General features: G+C 37.6%; 1 protein-coding gene across 1 annotated transcript; it reads right to left on the bottom strand.

The window, feature by feature from the left end:
* Positions 1–4,212: 4,212 nt before the first annotated feature.
* RCN2 (reticulocalbin 2) lies at positions 4,213–20,822 on the bottom strand (the record flags this gene model as incomplete). The annotated part of the gene is made up of 7 exons (XM_024761720.1): positions 4,213–5,045; positions 5,566–5,708; positions 6,531–6,627; positions 9,939–10,052; positions 17,297–17,493; positions 20,283–20,388; positions 20,769–20,822. Coding segments are annotated over 7 exons (864 nt in total), but the record flags the coding sequence as incomplete, so codon positions are not given.
* Between the last annotated feature and the right edge of the window lie 5 nt (positions 20,823–20,827).

The following is a 20,827-nucleotide window of genomic DNA, read 5'->3' as shown; positions in this document are numbered from 1 at the left end:
CATCTTGTGTCACTAGTAACTTCATTCAGTAAATATCTACTATGTGCTAATCACATACTGGCACTGGAAACACAATGATAAAGATACAGCTGCAGTCCTCAAGAAACTTACATTCCATTCTTTTAACTTTAAGGGAGGATAACACATTGATTTCCAGATAAACTGTTATATTTTTTCTCTTTGTCATACAGGAAATTTTATAAATAAATGTTTATCATGTCTTTAAATTGAGTAGGAAAGTGGCATTAATACAAATCACCCTCATCTCTTTTCTAAGCTCGCAGTATTTGCTGTTTTGCTTTGGTGGGTTGTTTGGGAGTTAGGAGCTTTGCTGCGGTGCTGGGGTTTAAAAAGTGGAAGGGCTGTGGGCTTCCCTGGTGGCGCAGTGGTTGAGAGTCCGCCTGCCGATGCAGGGGACGTGGGTTCGTGCCCCGGTCCGGGAAAATCCCACGTCACGGAACGGCTGGGCCCATGCTTTGCTGCGGTGCTGGGGTTTAAAAAGTGGAAGGGCTGTGGGCTTCCCTGGTGGCGCAGTGGTTGAGAGTCCGCCTGCCGATGCAGGGGACGTGGGTTCGTGCCCCGGTCCGGGAAAATCCCACATGTCACGGAACGGCTGGGCCCGTGCATGAGCCATGGCCGCTGAGCCTGCACGTCCGGAGCCTGTGCTCCGCAACGGGAGAGGCCACAACAGTGAGAGGCCCGCGAACCGCAAAAAAAAAAAAAAAAAAAGGAAGGGTTGAAGGAGCACAGGTGGAAGACTAATTGCTATATGCCGGTGACATGAAATACCTGTAAACAGCTTAGTCACAGCTCAGCCTCAGCTTAGCCCAGCTTCCCTTTCCTTACCACCACAAAGGCAAGTCTACAATTAAATATAATCAAGTTTTTTTATTACAGAGTACTCTTACAAAATCAATCACTTGTATGAGGTCATTTGTTGTTAGAACAACAAAACATCAATTCAGGCAGGCCAGCAGCTGGCACAAAAAACACCTTTGTTCATGCTTTTAGTGTATCCTTGTAGTGAGATGGTCTCTTTACCTGTGTTACCAATCACTGCTAATGGTACTACACAGCAAAAGAATGATGCTTTACGTTCATTGGATCCTGGCCTCAGAAGAAAAGAAAAATAGAACAAAACAGAACTAGGATGATTTTTTTCGTCTAGGGTACATAAAACCAAGACTAAAGGCTATGTGATTTTTAAACAATCTCTTTAACCATTTTTAAAGTTTTATAAATTCAAGTGGTTTACTTTCGACAGCTCATGAACTAATTTTAGTTAATTTGAAATAAAGATATGGCGAACTCTAGGTATTTCACCATACTTGTTTTCCTCTGTACTTGAATTGTCTTTTTTTCCAAATCAAATTGAGACATTTTAGTAGCTGTTCTGGTGGCTCTTAAGTAGTTGAGCTACTCACTGATATCAGTTGTAAAAAATTTCATAGCAGCCAGGAAATCTGGCCAAATATTAGACAAAAACTCAATGTTGAAATGAAGCACACTAGTTGTTATACTTGTTTCAAAAATTCGACTCTTACTGGCTTTCCCAAATCATTTTCCAAAGTTGAAAAGATCTTATGGAAGTTTAGGTAGAAATTTCTCACTTAAAAGGAAATATGGTAACACAAAAACCTAGAGGAACAATGGTGTACATTCAAAACTGCAAAGTAACCTTAAAAGGCTATATATTGTATAATTCTAACTATACGATGTTCTGGAAAAGGCAAAACTAAGGAGACAGTAAGTTTAGTGTTTGCCAGGGGTTTGGTGCAGGAGGAATGAATAAAGGCAGAGCACAGAGGATTTTAGGGCAGTGAAACTACTCTGTATAAAGGTGGATTTGTCATTATACATTTGTCCAATCCCACAGAATGTACAAGGCCTTTGGGTGATAATAATGTGTCAATGTAGGCTCATCAGTTGTAACAAATATACCACTCCGGTGCAGGATTTTGATAGTGGAGGGGGTTGTACATATGCAAAGAGCAGAGTGTATGGGAAATAACTACCTTTTTGCTCAATTTTGCTGTGAATCTAAGACTGCTCGAAAAATAAATTCTGTTTAAAAAAAACCAAAACTGCAAAGGAAAGAACTAATAAGTAAGGCAAACATGACATCATGGCTTTTACTATGAATATCCTGGCTTCCTTTAAGTTCATACCACAAACTAGAAAGTCATTTTCTGTCCTGTATATTTGCCCAATCAGAGCCACATATGAACTGATTTGTGCAAATACTGCCAACTTTTCCATTTTGAAGTAGTACCTGAAGTCAAACAATGGAAGTAATTAAGTCCTTCAGCCAGAATCAGCTTATTCAAAAAGCCTCATTCTATCTTTACTCTCATTCCATAAGAATAAATTCAAATTATCCTAATTCTATTAAATTATTTTTATTTTATTTTATTTTTTTGCACGGTATGCGGGCCTCTCACTGTTGTGGCCTCTCCCGTTGCGGAGCACAGGCTCAGCGGCCATGGCTCACGGGCCTAGCCGCTCCACATGTGAGATCTTCCCGGACTGGGGCACGAACCCGTGTCCCCTGCATCAGCAGGCAGACTCCCAACCACTGCGCCACCAGGGAAGCCCTAAAGTTTTATTTTTAAAGAGGCTTATTTAAAATTTAAATCCAAATAAAGGCCTTAAAAATAAACTTTTCTATTTTGAATTAGCAGAAGATATAGAAACTCCGTTCAAGTAGATGATGATTCTTCTCCATATGCTTATAAAAGCCAATTGTTTAATACTAAATCTTCACTCAGTAAGGATAGGCTGGGCTCTGCTGTAGTTTAAAAAACAAAAAACCAAAACACACACACCAAAATCTTAGTAGCTTAACATAATAAAAGTCTATTTTTTGATCATGCAAAGTCCACTGATGGTCCAACTGACCTCCATGTGGTCACTCAGAAATCAAGACTACTTTGATCTTGTGGCTTCACCATTTCAAGTGAGGCATCCTCTACAATGCCACGGCAAAGGTTTGTCACTGGCCTGGTCTGGGAGTGACACATACTACTTCTACTCACATTTAACTGGTCAGAACTAGCCCTTGCTCACCCACATGGGGGCTGGAAAGTGTAATTTTCTTTATGCCAGGAACCGAAGGAGTACAGATATTTGTGACCGCTAATAATGTCACCAAAATTCTTATATCTGCATGAAATCAAGACAATGTAGAATGCTAACTCTTAACCCATTAATATTAAAAATAAAAGCCATATCCAATGATCTAACAATTCTGGTATAGATTTTGGAGAATCTAGTGAGAAAAACAAATGGTTAGCATGCTAATCAAACTGGTTATTCCAAATATCCCAACTTCAATAAGTCTGACAAGTAGCAGATGAGTGATAATAGTATATCTTTAATTCTTAAAAGGCTAGACAGGTATTGTGTAAGTAAGTTAAAATGAAAACCATATACTTTAGATACCAGGGTAAGCAAGCTATCACTAAAGTGTGAGAGGTTACAACTTGCATTCACGACTCACATCAGCAGAGGTGGGAGCAGTAGAAAGGTAAGCTGATGCAGTTAATTCTATTAGAAAAGGGCTTCAGATTTTCTCTAATAACTCATAAAGACTGGCTGAGCCCTCCAGTGCTGTGTGTGCTATAAAGGAGACAACTTTAGATTGGGAAAAGATTAACAGAATGCATAGCTGACCTCTTCACCCACAAATAAAAGTAATTTAAGAAAACAGAAAAACTATCTGTGAGTCAAAGCTATGAAAAACTGAATTTCTCACCTTCTCACTTTTCTTACTCCCCACAAAGGTAACAAGTTGACTTCCTGAATAAGGTTAAAACTGACCATTTAGGTGTGGACAAATGCTTATCAAGTATGATTTTAATTTCAGTATGACTGATCTTGAGCTCTACTGCTGATAACTAACCAGCTCTACTGGTGATTTCAACCTGTGTAGTTCCTATGATTATTTCTAGCCCCAAAGAGCAAGACCACATTTGCCACAACAGCAACTGAAATGTGTCAGGTGCACATTCAATTATAATATGATTCTTTTATCTGGAAAAAAAAAAGGCAAAATAAGAATATGCAGCAAGAATATAATTTAACAGAGTTTTGAGAACATTCACTTCCCAAATAAAATACAGGAATGGATGAGGTGAAGTAATGTATAATACAACAAAACTTTTGCTAAATTCAAGGTTTACGTGAAAGGTTAAAGAAAAACAAACACACATATAAAAAGATAGGACATTTCATTTTTAATCAGTCAAAAAAAAGAAAAGAGTTCTGGACAATGTCAAATTCCACACACCATAATGCTATAGTTACACATTAAATATAATTACTATCTATACATATGCAAAAATATAAAGTTCTATTTCATACAATAAAACCTTTTATAGAAACCATTTTAAAATTAAGCAGAACTTCTCAACATTAACATGTGAGGCATAAGTCCTTCTAAGGTTCCTTTAAAGGTTTTAAAACAAAAATGCTAAAACTAAACACAATGTCCTTCTGTCAGTTCCCAAATTAAATCTACTTAAAACAAAAACTGATAGCTCAGTCATATACTACTTAAATAACATTGTTCAGCCACCTCTAGAATCCTCCATTTTTTCAAGTATGGAAACAGAACTCAAATATTCCATAATACAGTACTAAACAAATGGAATATTTAGGAAAGACTATGTTGTCATATGGCACAATATTGTTTCATTTCTTCAATATGTTTTGAAATAAATATCAGGTTCTTGTTTTACGTTTCTTCTAAAAGGCCAAAATTTTAGTGTACATTAATCTTGACTGTGGTAAGACGTAAGAATGTAAAATATAACATCAACATTTTATCACAAAAGTAAAGCTGGTAACAAACTATAAAAGGAGCCAGTACTCTACTCAGATATACCCAGGGATTAAAGCTCATCGTGATAGAAATATTCATCCTGAAGCTGTCTGCCATAATCTGTGGCTTCGCTGGTAAGAAACAAGTCCTGGTTCTCCAGAATCTCTGCTTCAGACAGCTTTCTGTCACTATTCAAATCCACTTCATCAATTAGATGAAGAGCCTTTAAAATAAAACAAAACAAAAAGGTGTCAAGTGTAATAAGCATTTTCAGCAAGATGTTCACATTTTAATGTGATGTGATTTGTCAAAACCATTCAGGTATGCCAAGTACTCATTATTGTCTAAGTATCTAAAAATATTAACCATTGTGACCAGGTCTGTCTACGGAGTCTCTCATTACCTCCTTCCTTAATTTCTGCTGGGTTCTGCCTCCTCCCAACTCAAATCCAATTCAGGATATCTCGAAGTAAAGCAAAATTAATATAACTCATTTTGAGCCCCTATAGGTAAATACAAATTTTTATTATTCTATTGTGCTATCAGATTAATACATGATACAATCTTAACTTCTTTGTCCCCTTGAAAATCTAAAACAGATCATAGATTTAAATCAATAAATAGCAATGCATTATTCCTAAATAAATAACTCCACTACTTCTTTCTTTGGCTTAAGATTTTGAGTTTCCTTTACTACCAGTACCACCAATTTGGGGATGAGAGAGTAATTCTGTAACACTTACCTCTTCTTGTGCAATGCCTTGATTGTTGGGTACTACCCAAGACAACAGCTCCTGGGGATCAAGCCTGCCGTCAGCATCTTTGTCATAATCATTCAGGAATCTATCTTTCTCAACGAGTATCCACTCTGGATCTTCATTTGCTGCTTTAATATATTAAAAAAAAACCCAAGAACATAAACATGCATATGCAAGAATATCACATGTATCCAATAAGAAGTTTGGTATACCCCTAGAATAAAGGAAATGAATTTAAAGCTCACCAAATAAAGGAGGCCCAAAGAAACAGAGGTACTTAACTGAAAAGTCCTGAAATAAGTATAAACTCTATAGTAATTTTCAAAAGTGATACTCAGAGTTTTAAAATTGTTGCTTATTATCACAAACTAGTAATTTTGGTAACTGCTGCTACTTGTTCGGATACAGTTTTCCCAAGTTTGAGCTAGGTAATGTTTTTACGTACATCATGTGACAAAAGCTTCCTGCGTGCTCTTACAAAGCAATGCCATGTGTAATTTTAAAGTGACATTCACAATAAGTGATGCTTTAAAGCAACAATTCTGAAAAGACAGCTGCTTTCAGAAAAAGCTGCATTTAAAAACTCCTCAAATTTCAAACACTCAGTAAAGCCACCTTCCAGTCTTACTCCAGTATTTATAGGATTCTATATTTTCTTCTCTTTCAAGATCTACATGCAAGGGTACAGAAGTCTATTTAAAAATATCAACCTTTACTTCCTCACCCATTTGGATTAATGATTACATTGTATTTGTTTGAAAAGGAATAAAAATGCTTGGATCTAGATGTGGAACTAAAAGTGAGTAAAAACGGCATTCTCAGATAAGCTTTAAGTTCCTTTGTTTCCCTTGTATTTTACTGAACTTGGCAGAACAAGGAATCAGGCCTAGTTCTTCTTCCATTTTCCTCTGTCTTCCCCACCCCTTTCCACACATCCCCAAGCTACTTACTTGGGTCCCGCCTGTAGTCACCAAGAAATTCTTCCAAACTAACAAATCCATCACCATTTTTGTCATGTTCTTCTAAAGCCTCTTGAATGACAAATTCCTATTGCATGTCCGTTCACACACACACACACACACACACAAAAAAAAAAAATTAGTCACAACACAGAAGTTTCAATCCCACCACCATCTGAATCAATGCTACTACAGAACTTATTTAGGAATAATTATTTTGGTTGTCCATACTTGCAAGACAATCTTTCTAAACACTGGAATTTAGAAGCAGGAATAAAACCCCAAATGTTAAGTAGCTTAAAATTCAACATCCTTAAGTTTCTATTATTGAGCACTGCACTTCACCCTCCTGAACAGCCTCGGCACTAAACTCACACGCCTATTTTCTGCACACTACCCTCCTTCTGAAGAATGACGTATCTTACTTACCTTTGTGTTCTTTAATTCCACTTTCCCTCAAATCTATTAACAACCCCAGAAGAACCGTTGTCTCAGATGTCTTTGAATAGAGCTGCTGTTCTACCCCCAGACCTGAAATGGGGCAGTCCCCTATAAAACCTCAACTTCCCTGCTTCTTCTTCTACCAATCTACCCTATCCACACCAGATTGCCCCCAAATCTGTTCCTCACGCTTACCAAGGCTTCTTACCAACCACTCCCCTCTGACCCAGAGACCACACCCTTTCTCGTTATACTTGACCCAAGATGACCCATTTAATGGCCAGCTGCTTCAGTACTTCCCTTATTATATTCCTATATCCCCTTGTACCCTCTTATTATGCCAATCCCCATCTAGTACATCAGACTCACTTCACTTTCTCCTTTATTCCAGAATCAGAGAAAGATACAAAAATAGAAACTAGTCCTTGTAAATTAATTTGCCATTTTGGTGGGGTCTCACTGCAGCTTGGAAGTCTATCTCTGCCTCACTTTCCCTAACATACACTCTACAGCTGTTTTTTGAAACCTCCATTTTCCTTGGGCCTCACCCTAACTCTCTCCAATACACTCTTGACAAAGACCCTCCTGTTTTTCTAAACATGGTACAGGTCTTCTGAAATGCTTCCTTGTTTCCCAGCATTGCATCCTCACCTTTAATTACCTCTATATATGCCTTTTCCTCTCATCATTTTAGGCCTTTGATCTCAGCAGTTAAAGCTCTCTCCCCCTCTTCTCTAGGGTGAAGCCCTCAACTGTCTTCCTAGATCCCATACTACCCCATTTCCTGAGTGCTTTCTTTCACTCTTAACTCCAGCCTCTCCCAAGGCTCCAATCTCTTTTCCACTAGCTCCTTCTTCTATGCCTTTAAAAACATTCAAGTCCCCAATGACTATGCTGCACTCTTTAGCCACCATCCTGGGTTTTCTTTTCCTCTCATAGGTTATACCTTACTGTTCTTGTTTCCTCATTACCTACTGACACCCAAATACCTTTCAATCTGGATTCTAGCATCACAACTATAATGAAATGTATTCTCAAAAGTCTACCATTCTAGTCAAACCCAGGGGCTTTATCTACATCTGTATGAAATAACACTGCAATACAAGTTGTTGGCGTTTTTTAAAATCAAATATTACAGATTTTACATATAGAAACCAGGGGATCTTAACCTGGATATCCAAAGATTGGTTTTAGAGAGAGGATCTGAGAATCTCTTGAAATTATAATCCAATACTTCACGTGTATGAGCATGGACATACATAGGATTTTTCTGGGACACAGTATATAGTTTGCATCATATTTTTTAAGGAGTCTTTGACCCAGTAAAAGAATCACTGATCAAAATGATTATTCCTCCATTCAAGTAATCCTCTTGGGAAACAATAGTTTGCATCATAGTTTTTAAGAAGTCTGTGACCCAGTGAAAGAATCACTGATCAAAATGATTATTCCTCCATTCAAGTAATCCTCTTGGGAAACAATAGACTTATTACAATAATGTTGCCTTGGTTAAAATAATTTTTGGAACTACGTGAATGAAAATATCTTTAAATTCCAAATTTTAATCCAAAGTAGAATCACTTAGTTGATCTTGTACTCCTGCCTTTTCCTATATCAAACATATCCTTAAAGGGAAAAAGGGATACGCAAAAACAATTAAGGTAAATAGGAATTAATGAAGCTGCTCTGAATGAGACACCAATTTATGGTCACACACCTTATATGCTGCCATCAAGGCCAACTCAGCACAAAGAACATACTTCCCCATACTGACACACCCCATTCTGCAATGGGCTTTCATTGTTACGCCAGCCCCAAACCTCACAGTCATCTCTGACTCTTGCCCCCCTCCCTTCCCGTGCTTAGTCAGTCAACATTCCTGTCTATGCTTTCTTCAAAATGTTGGTCAAGTCTAATTCATTCCATTGCCACCTTGTATTCCGGGGCCATAACATATAATGCCTAAATTATTTCATTGCTTTCATTGGTCATTTCCCTCCTCAGTCTTCAACTGTTCCTTATTCCTCAATCAAGATCCAACATCCTCTGCCTACCATGCTAGGGCTCAATTTTTGGCCCTAATTAAACAAATTGTGCCAATGTTCTTAAACTAGGTCATGAAAAACATATCTGCAGCCTGGCTAACAAGGTAGCAGCATCTGACCATGACCCATTAAACAAAAAGCTACATCTCCCCTCCCTGAAATGTCCAGGGAACTAAGCCACATGGCTGGAGGCTGATGCCAGGCAACAGACCTCAATATAAATGTTTAGCCTATTTTTTAAAAGCCATGTCTTATATTAATCTTTACCCTCCAATACGATAGTTTCTGTTCTCAAGAAGCTTATCAAGTCATAGGAGGGACTTAATCAGTGTTAAATTAAACCTAGAGTCCAACAAAATTTTGAAGAGCTGGTACTTCTTTTAAGCACTAAAGGGATGAGAGGACTCATTATGCCTGAAGTTGCAAAAACATTATTAGTCATTAGCAGCTGTACTCCCTACCCTACCCCCCCACACCCTATGAAAGGGGATCCAAATGTGATACATCTTCCCAGACCAAAAGTTTTCACAAGTGATGCTGTAAACTAAATGGGAAGTTCTAGTGTTACTAATACTGAAACACCAGAGGAAAGTCGGAAAACTACAAAAAGACAAGGAAGGCACTGAAGATAATGTGGTTATGAAACAGAAACTAGCCAGGGAAAGACTGATGCTCATATATGTTACAGAGATTAAAGAAAACTCATTCCTTACCTTCTTCCTCCCAATGAGCACACCCCACCCCACCCCACCAGAAAACCTCCTTCTTCCCACTCCTTATCTTAAGCAGGGAAAACTAGATCTTCCTGTCTCTCAAAATTCTGTTGGCCATACAATTCATTTTAATTACTTTGTAAAAGCAAGTTTTAAAGTTTTGGTCATTCAATAGTCATCTTGAAATGTTTCTTCCTTACCGTCATGTAATCAACTTCTTCAGGATGCTCAAAAGCAATAAATTCTTCAAGATTCAAACCAGGACCTGAATCCTGGTTAGCTTTTTCAAATCTCTTCTTGTCCTTTAAATGAAGCTTTGAAAATTAAATATTGAACACGTTTAAAGGTCTCATCCATACCATAACATCATTAAAAATACTTCGAAAAATACAACTATGTGAAATCTAAAGTACATTTACACCCATTATCATATTTTATCTTCACGTCATTCCTCTGAAGGTAAGTTGGGCAAATAACAAACATTTGTTAGAAGCAGTACAGAGACACAGGCTCTAGAGTCAGAGAAACTCAGATCTGAATTCCAGCAATGCCACTCACTAGCTTATTACTTAGGGCAAATTGCTTAACCTCTCTGGTCTCCTCACCTATACAACTGGGATAATCTGACACCAAAAGCAAAACTAAACAAGTGGGACTACATCAAACTAAAAGGCTTCTGCACAGCAAAAGAAACCATCAATAAAATGAAAGCTACTGAATGGGAGAAAATATTTGCAAATCATATATATGATAAGAGGCTGATATCCAAAATATATAAAAAACTTGTACAACTCAATAGAAAAAAACCCAAACAGTCCAACTAAAAAAATGGGCAGATCTGAATAGACATTTTCCAAATACATACAGATGGCCAACAGGTAAATGAAAAGATGCTCAACATCATAAATCAGGGAAATGCAAATGAAAACCACAATGAGATATCACACCTGGTTGCTACAAAAAAGACAAGAAATAACAGGTGTTGGTAAGGATATGGAGAAAAGAGAACTCTGGTGCACTGTTGGTGGGAATGTAAATTGATGCAGCTACTACGGAAAACAGTTATAGAGATTCCTCAAAAAATTAAAAATGGAACTACCATCTGATCCAGGAATTCCACTTCTGGGTATTCATCCAAAGAAGATGAAAACACTAACTCAAAAAGATATATGAGCCTCTATGTTCACTGCAGCATTATTTACAACAGCCAATATATAGTATGTCCAATCACGTAAATTAGTTTACATGATGGGCATACACTGTCACGTGCGTGCATCCTCTACAAGTGGCTGTGCTTTTGTGTACTTTATTGTACAATACTGTATACAGTACAGTAGTACAGTATCTTTATTTCAAGCCCAGGATGTCCGGAAGCAAGTGTAAAAGCAGTGGTAATGTAGCTGGTACTGCTAAGAAGCACCAAGTGATAACAATAGAAACAAAAGTGAAAATAATTGAGAGAGTGGAACGAGGCGAAAAGATGGAATTGGAGGCCCAGAGAAAGGATGAAGAGAGACAAAAAGAAGAAGTAACTAAAGAACTGAAGAGATTCACGATACAGGAAATGGCAAGGGGATTTTCTTTATTTGAGGAGGCAGTTACTTTTCGAGGCACAGGACCCAAACGTAGAATGGTACACGAAGGTTGCAGTAGCCGTTCAGAATGCAACCCAGTGCTACCGTGTCATCTGTGACAAGAAAGAAAGAGCTACTACGCAGATGTCACTGGATCGTTTTTTCAAGACGGCAGATAGAATTGAATCCAGAAAGCAACCAGAACCTGTGGCATCAGCGTCAGGCGTGAGTGAAATTGCAGCTTGCCCTCCATCTCCTATTGCTGACGATCCTTCAGCTCTACCGTCTCCCACCTCCTCTCCCTCCTCCAGTCAGTAACTCTTCTTGCCTGTTCACTCGATGCCAGCCCCTGTATGCCAGCTGTTGTACTGTACCACTGTACTTTTCAAGGTACTGTGCTGTAAGATTAAAAATGTTCTCTTGTTTGTGTTTATGTATTATTTGTGTGAAAAGTATTATAAACCTATTACAGTACAGTACTATATAGCCGATTGTGTTAGTTGGGTACCCAGGCTAACTTTGTTGCACTTAACGAACAAAACAAATCAGACTTACAAATGGAACTCATTCGAATGTAGGGGACTTATTATTCAGCCATAAAAAAGAATAAAATCTTGCCATTTGAGGCAATATGGATGTACCTTGAGGGCATTATGCTAAGTGAAATAAGTCAGAGAAAGACAAATACTGTATGATCTCTTATATGTGGAATCTAAAAACAAACAAACAAAAAACTCCCCCCAAACCAAGCTCAAGATACAGAGAACAGACTGGTGGTTGCCAGAGGTGGGGAGGTGGGGAGATGACAGAAATGGGTGAACTGTTTTTTTTTTTTAGTTTAAATAAATTGAACAATTTATAATAAATAAGAAAAAAAATCTCTGTTAAGCAACTGAGATGAGAATTCCTATCAAGCAATTAGAAACCTTAAGTATTAGGTATTAAACAAATGTTACATATTACTATTATTGATAGAAACTGAGATTAAAATAAAATGATTTATTGAAAGGGATGTCAGGAAAACAGCTAAAATATGTTGAACTTGGATCCTCCCTGTTCTTTCTACAGTACTACACACTATCTTCTTTAACAATCTCAATAATTTTTTTAATGTCCCCAAAGCAATAAATTTAGACTATGTATTAATTCTTGGTATGTCTATTTCTAACTATTTCTGGTCTTCAAAATGACTTTTCAAAAACAGGTTAACAGGTTTCAAAAAATAGTCCTTTAATGAGAATACTTCTGATAAATGTACATAATATTTGGAAGTCTACTCTTTGTAGGCTCTTTACAGTGCTAATTCTGTATGTCCAGATAAAACACATCAAAAGCTGAAAAGGGCCTATCTTGAGGTCGAGGTTAAATAATCATACCCTTTTCTACTTTCTCACACCCATCTTCCTTTTTTTCCCCCAAGTACACTCTGATAGGAAATCAAGAAGTAGCAGCTATTAGGGACAAGGCTGCTTTTAATGAATTTCTCAAAGGTAATTCTGTGATTAAGAGCCTTGGAAGCCAATAGTGGCATATTGCTAATCCTGCATAAATTCTATTTTGAGAATTTCTGGGAATAACTTTCTATAAACCTAAGTGTATTAAACTGCACATTTTGGAAAAAGTACAATTTCAAATATTTTAGAAGCTCTTAACTTATGTGATTCACTGTTGAAAAGAAATACTCTTTTCGGTTTTTTGGAATACTAGAGGTTAGGTAGCAGTCATTTACTGAAACACTAGTTCTTTTACGATGATTGATTTACAGTGGAGAGGCTCATTTCTTTCCCCAAAGAATTTGTCTTTTAAACATCCAGATTCCACTAGCCAGTTATATCCACCCAGTCACGACAGGGGGAAAACACTGTTTCCAAATAGCTCTTTTAACTTAACATTTCATAATTTTAAATAATTAGACCAAATAATTTACATTATGTGCAGGTTTAACATGGGGAAAAGTAGAAAAATAAGAACTTGAGGTACTTTGTTGAGTCAATCAAGTACTTTTTGAATAAATCACTATTCAAAATACTAAGTGCTTAGATTTCCTTATGAAAGAACCCTTCAATTCAGAGCAAGAGGTCCATGTTTCAGCAGACGGAGCGGAATTTGGCCAAATTTGCCTATGGAAAGAAAGGATCTCTTTCAACAGCTAAGATTTCTTTAAAAAAAAGGTATTTTCTGGTTTACATTTCTCAGTTTTAAAAATAAAATGAAATAATGTGATTTTTAAAAGTTTTAGTCACTTGAGGAACACAATTTAAGAGACTCATATTAAAGAAGCCAATACACTGAAAGACGTTTTTCAAAGTGGCAAATTTCTAAAAGAGAACAACAAAAGACTATCAGTTTCATAAAAGCTCAACACTTTTCTCTTCTGTATAAAGACCTTGTGTTTTAGTCGAGAGTAGGAAGTACTATACACAGTAGTAAAAAGATAGAAACTACCATACTCGTTTATTTTATAATGTAAAAGAAACTTGTGAAGAACAAAACTGCCATCTTTTGGTAGACTAAAAATTTTACATGAGGAAGTATGTAACCTGTGATACCAGAAAAAAAGTCTAGGTCTTATTCTGATTAACCACATGCAAGATAATATCTTATATAAATAAATGTTGCTTATACATGCACATTCAGCAGCTGGCTTTAGAAGTTAGAGCAATTGAGCTTCTGCCAGGTTGGTCCTCAAACTTTAATTATCCTGCTTAAAAGTGCTGACTATACTTGTTCAACAGATCATAAAGAAATGCTTTTTCAGACATTTCACAGCCTGAGAGGGTCATTATTCCAGGCTATCTCTATTCTCTATATGAAACATCAAAAATAAGATAAAATTCAGGTATCAAGTTGATTTTTGTTTATTATTAGGCTTCCATATAGAAACATTTTATTTTATTTAGATATCCAATTACTTTTTGATTATTTTATGGTATAATGTTTAGTTTGTTACTTCGATTAAGACCGATTCATTCTTCATCCTTGATTTTTTATTTTGAATAATAATGCAGCTGTGTCTGGGCTCATCTTTACACCCCACATCCACTTTTAGTGGGTTATATCTATATATATCAAAATCTAATAAAGTATTATAAATAGAGCTTCATGCAGAGACATATTCCTGTGTTGTCAAAGAATAACCATTAGGACTCCCATTGAGAAGTGTTCATTTTAGGGATCCATAAATTCCTTTAGGCTATTAAGGTCCATCTAATTCATTCTTTAAAAGTAGAGTCTTATAATCAACATGTACTGAGTACCTGGCTGGGAAACATAGCATTAGAACTAGACATCTTTTAAAAGAAAAACTGTTCATAAATACTTTATATTAACAAGTCATGTACCTCTTCAAAGTGAAGATTTTCTCCTCAACATCATGTATTATTTCATCCCACACCCCCAACCCCCAAAAGAATACAGATTTTAAAAACCACACACGTTTCTTATTTTTGATGGGATGATAATTGAATCTTTTGAGTGAAAAAAAAAAAGGACAGAATATAATTCTAGTAAATTTTAAAATACTGTATTTAACTTCTGTATTATTCTCTGGAAGGGAAGTCATAATATCATACCATGGTCTGGTTTTAGAAAAGTCTTGGAATGCGAATGATGCTTTTAAGATGAGTTAATTCCTATAGTAAAGAAGAATAACTAGTAGACAAATCCCAGATCTCATTATTATCATTTGTTTTCTTTTTAGCACTAAGTAGTGAAAAGACTGATTTGCACTCTTTTCAGTCTGCTGTAAGATGAAGACCCAAATAAGGAGAAAAAAAGGAGCAAAGACATTTTTCCCCTATATATTAAATCCTAACTAATCTAAAGCTGATATAGTTAACAAATGCTTAAACAACTTTCAAAAGCTGATTGTATATAAATATTAAAGATAAACACGTGAATCACACCTGCTTTCTTCAACAGTATTCTTTCAAATCAACACAGAAGAGTTTTCCAGTCCAACTGCTACTCTCAATATTTATTACCGTTTCTCCATACTATTATCATTCCCATTTTTAGATATGAGGAAACCGAGGCAGAAGGAGGTCTGACTTAACCTAAAGCTGCACCACTGTTAAGTGGTCTGCCTGAATGTGAAGCCAAGCAGACTGGTTCCAAAGCTGGAGCTCTTAACCTCCACACCAGTGGTATATGCATAGCATATGCATAATCATTAGCAGAGAAACAACCAATTTTGTGATGTAGTGATGGCCTACAGAGTCCAAGTGGACAATATGATTCTAAAATACATAGCATATACACTGATAAAATATGGCCATGGTAAAAACTAAAAGGTAGATACTAATAATGGGATAGGTAAGTTAAGGAATAGAGGAGCCTCAAATGTTTTCCAAGCACCCTTGATTAATATTTTGGGACACAACATTTGCAACAAGGTGTTTGGTTTTATTTTTTCCACATACAAAAAACTCTTTTAAAAAAAGTCTTTAGGGCTTCCCTGGTGGCGCAGTGGTTGAGAGTACGCCTGCCGGTGCGGGGGACGCGGGTTCGTGCCCCGGTTCGGGAGGATCCCACATGCCGCGGAGCGGCTGGGCCCGTGAGCCATGGCCATTGAGCCTGCGCGTCCGGAGCCCGTGCTCTGCAACGGGAGAGGCCGCAGCAGTGAGAGGCCCGCGTACCGCAAAAAAAAAGTCTTTACGGCTCCCCGGGTGGCGCAGTGGTTGAGAGTCCGCCTACCGATGCAGGGACCACGGTTTCGTGCCCCAGTCTGGGAAGATCCCACATGCCGCAGATCGGCTTGGCCCATGAGCCATAGCCACTGAGCCTGCGCGTCCGGAGCCTGTGCTCCGCAACGGGAGAGGCCACAACAGTGAGAGGCCCGTGTACCGCAAAAAAAAAGTCTTTAAAATTACCTCTGAAGTACAACAGTATTTGAAATAGTAATTTCTCAAGCTTATAGTAATTTGTCTTAAAAAGTTCCTAGTAATTACTAAGTAAAAAGTCTTTAAAAGTTCCTAGTGATTCCTAAATATTGTCTTCCTCAACTCTGCTTAAGAAATATATTTCAACAAATTAAACAATGAGACACAACAGAACTCATAGTGATACTGAATCTTCAAAAATAAGTTATTTTAAATGGTGCAGCCACTATAGAAGACAGTATTGTAGTTCCTCAGAAAATTAAAAATAGAATTACCATATGATCTAGCAATTCCACTTCCGGATATATACCCAAAAGAATTAAAGGCAGGGTCACAAAGACATATTTGTACACCCACGTTCACAGCAACATTACTCACAACAGCCAAAAAGCTGAAGCAACTCAACTGTCCATTGATTGATGAATGGATAAACAAAATGTGATATATACATATAATGGAATATTATTGTCTTTAAAAGGAAATTCCAACACATACTACAACATGGACGAACCTTGAGAACGTTAAGTTAAATAAGCTAGTCACACACACACAAAAATGTTATGATTCCACTTATACGAGGTACCCTGAATAGTTGAATTCAGAGACAGAAAGTCGAGTGGTGGTTGCCTAACAATGTGAATGTACTAAACAATACTGAACTGCACACTTAAAAGTAGTTAAAATGTAAATTTTGTTATGTGTACCTTACCACAATTTTAAAAAATTTTAGTTATTTTATATAAAACTACGTGCTTAAAAATGGGAATAGGCCTCTACAGTCTTCTTAATATAATAATAAAATCAATTGTTCAATAACAAAAAAAGTAAAATATTGAGATACATATTCAAAATACACTAAAAAAAGCAACCCTGGAAATGAAGACAAATGATGCAGCTGAGAAATACAGATGCAAGGATAACTGAAGTAGTCCAGAATAAGAGTCCTAAATCTGGCTAGAAAGGAAACCATCAAAATGACCACTGAAGTGAAACAGGTGATTGCCTAGAGAACAAAGCAATCAATGACCTCAGGCCTCTTGTGCTCACTCATGCAGGAAGGTAAAGTGAACTGATAGGATCAAAAGCTTGTGCACTTGTACTCACCTGCCTAAAAGACTCCTCTTCTGTATCATCCAGAGCAGTGTTCTCATCAAAGTCGATTACGCGATCATACATCTGAATATTGTATTCATCCCACGACACAATACCATCACTGTTTTTATCATATTCAACAAACTGTTGTTTCGCTTCTTGCATAGCATAATGTTTAAAAGACATTTGAATCCATGAACTGAGTTCACCTATGAGAATTTCCCAGAACACAATGTGATAGTAATTCTGATACTTAAAACGAGTGAGAATTTCTAAACATTCTTTAAAAGAAGAAAAAAATCTTTAATGCATATACATAGTGAGTGAGAACTGGCCTAGTTGTATTCATAGAAATAGGAGTAGGAGGTGGGGAGAGCGGTTTGGAGTCTTAAGAATGTTATAATATGTGATCTACACAGAATGTAAGCTCTTTGAGTACAGAGAGTTTTGGTATGTTTTGGTATGTTTTGGAGGTACTCCAAATGCCTAGAAAGCACCTGGCTCAACAAGTATTTATTAAATAAACTACCAATTGGCCAAAATAGCACTTGACTTTTAAAACATATTATCCAAAAAATTGTAGATAACTTTTGCTAATTATCACAGATATCTCAGGAAGCACAAATATTTGAATAACTGCCCATTTATTTTAATATGTATTGGAAAAAATAGTGTTCTTCATTTATGAAATATAAAGTTTTCCTTTAAAATACATTTTACATTAACTTGAATCAAGACTATATTAAGGAAATAATAGATAAGTAAATAGGGCCTAAATTGTGAAAAATGTACTCAAGTGACTGAAGTTTGAGAAATATTGTTACAGTACATTCCCTTTAACTATGTCATAAAGCATCTGGAGGAAATTTTAAAAAGTTATGGGTAGCAATTATGATTTATGCCCTTCTTATAATAGCTGTCTGTCTTAACTGGGTACCTGAAGACATAGGGGAAAAGTTTCTAAATTGCAAATGTCCACTTTCAGATCAACTTTTAAAAATCTATCATAGGAATATTTACTATATTGCGTTATAGAAAAAAGGGGAGGGGAAGAAAAACATGAATATTTGCAAGGAAGCAAGAGTACCCATTTGGTTTAAAGATAATACACCATTTGGTTTAAAGAGTGGTACTCCTCTATTGGTTTGGGGGAGGTCAGGTGAATAGAAAAGTAAAGACATGTTGTCTCTCCTGAAATCAGGGCAGAATAATTATGGCAACCATGTACTGAACAATTATTATATATCAAGTCCTCTATATACTTTGTCTCTAATCTTCAAAACAAGGCAATTATAATAATTGTTTCACAGTTCAGGAAATTGAGGTTAGGAATTGAGGACTCATGGCTAGTAAGTAGCAGAGTCTAGATTCAAACTTATGTTTGGCTTCAAAGCCCAAACTGAACTTAGCTGTCTCTCAAGAACCTGAGTCCAGTCCTGGCCCTTAAAGTGCAAATAAGCAAAATTCCCTGAACAGTCCTCAAGTGGAATGATCATCATGGCTTAACAGAATACAGAACGAAACAGAGGTCAGAAACAGGGGTTCATACTTCAGCTCTGCCGTAAGGAATAAGTTTACCCTCTCTAGGTTTTGTTTTCTCATCTATAAAATGAAGATTTGGACTAAGTTCCTTTTAATTTTAACTTTTTAAAAAGCTTACTATTAAATATTTGAACACATGTAGGCCCTTACAGATAAATAGCACCAAGTCTTCCAAATCAACTTGTTTTATGTGCTCTCTAGTGTAACAAAAGATGGACCTATTCTTATTGGATAATTAGTCTAAAGGTTCTGTTGTTTGTTTTAAGTACAAGGAACAAAACCTTAATATTCCTGAGGGCACCAATGTGAATACTTCATTGACAACACATCTTGAATTTACTAATCAGCTTATAATTCTCTCTCCAGCAACTTCATTCTTCAGATGCTGAACAGCATTTAAATAAGAGTTATAAGAAAACAGCTCCTGAATTTTTGTTGAGGATCAACTTCGAAAGTTGATCGGGTTCATCACATGAATTAAGCAATGAGGTGAGGCAGATGCACAGCAATTTATTTGGAATATTCTTTTAAGAATCTGTGCATTTCATTTCTGACTCTAGAATCTACCTAAGAGCACTCACTTGGTTTTTGCTTCTTTGTTTTTTTAAGTGAAGGATATTAAAGACTGAATTAAGTGCAGGAGATATGGGTTCCAATCCTGGCTTTGCCACTCCTTGGAGCAAGGCACTTAATGCCTCTGGGCTTCAGCTTCTTACAAAAAGAGGTGGACATAATGATTCTAAGGCCTCTATCAGTTATAATAATTTGTGATAAACATAATTCACATGCAACAGGTCCTTTTCTACTTGCTTATAAAAAGAAGCAAGTTGTTAAGATTCTAATGAAGCATATATCAAAAGAGCTATAAACAACTTAATGCCTTAAGGTTTTTAGCATGTTTCTCGAAAGTGAATCATGTTGATATTGATAAAAAGTCATGTGAGGGGGCTTCCCTGGTGGCGCAGTGGTTGAGGGTCCGCCTGCAGATGCAGGGGACACGGGTTCGTGCCCCGGTCCGGGAAGATCCCACATGCTGTGGAGCGGCTGGGCCCGTGAGCCATGGCCGCTGAGCCTGCGCGTCCGGAGCCTGTGCTCCTCAACGGGAGACGCCAGGGCAGTGAGAGGCCCGCGTACTGCCCCAAAAAAAAAAAAAAAAAAAAAAAAAAAGTCATGTGAGGAGCAGGGCGTTTGCTCTAGGTATGACTTGCCCATACCATGTAGGGTCAGTGATGTTTATATATTACTGGAGAAAGCACTGAGTGTTAGTTGGTATCCTATGTCTAAAGATTTCCAAGTATAAAACCTACTCACCATGTCCTTTTTTCCCTCTCACACAGTACCTGTAATTGATTGGAACACTAGCAATCTACACTCAACAGACACCCTGCTTAAATGTTTGTATTTCTGTCTCCTACAAAGGGCTGTCTCCATTGTTAGTTGTGTAGGACGTCCTTACTTTCGGTGAGAAAGCCATCTGAGTCCAAGTCAATTTTCTTTATGATTGACTGCAGTCTTTTGTGTTGCTCTTCGGGGGTGAGTTTAACATATTCATCGACTTCTTCCTTTGGGGGGTAAGCGATATACAGGGGGTGGTCAAGCATTACTATCAGGAGGGCAAAATGGTGGAGAAAAATAGAGCTACCCTTGCCGAGGGCTTTTGGGGTGACCCACAACTGCTCTCCAAGGCCCCTGCCCCCTACACAACCTCACTGATTCTGCCTCTCGTAGGGAGGGTAGAAGGGATCCGGCTCCTCGGCCGCGCTATTTTCTCAGCCTTACAGCCCCCGGGGTCCACGGGAGAGTGAGCTGCGCCCCGCCCGGGCCCCATTGTCAGGCTGCCCCGGCCAGGCCTCGCCCGGCCGCCCCCTTTGTCCCGGGACAAAGCCCGCGGCAGCCGCGCTGCGAGGCCCGGCCCTCCCAGCCCCCGGCCTGGCCGCCTCACCTTGCCGCCCAGCAGCGCCTCGCGGTCGTAGTCGGCGCGGTGTTCTCCCTGTGGGTAGT

This window comes from Neophocaena asiaeorientalis, unplaced genomic scaffold (assembly GCF_003031525.2).
Source record: "Neophocaena asiaeorientalis asiaeorientalis breed wild unplaced genomic scaffold, Neophocaena_asiaeorientalis_V1.1 scaffold54, whole genome shotgun sequence".
In the NCBI taxonomy this organism is placed as follows: Eukaryota; Metazoa; Chordata; class Mammalia; order Artiodactyla; family Phocoenidae; genus Neophocaena; species Neophocaena asiaeorientalis.
Note: the sequence above shows the minus strand (reverse complement) of the source record. Positions and strands in the feature narration are given on the sequence as shown.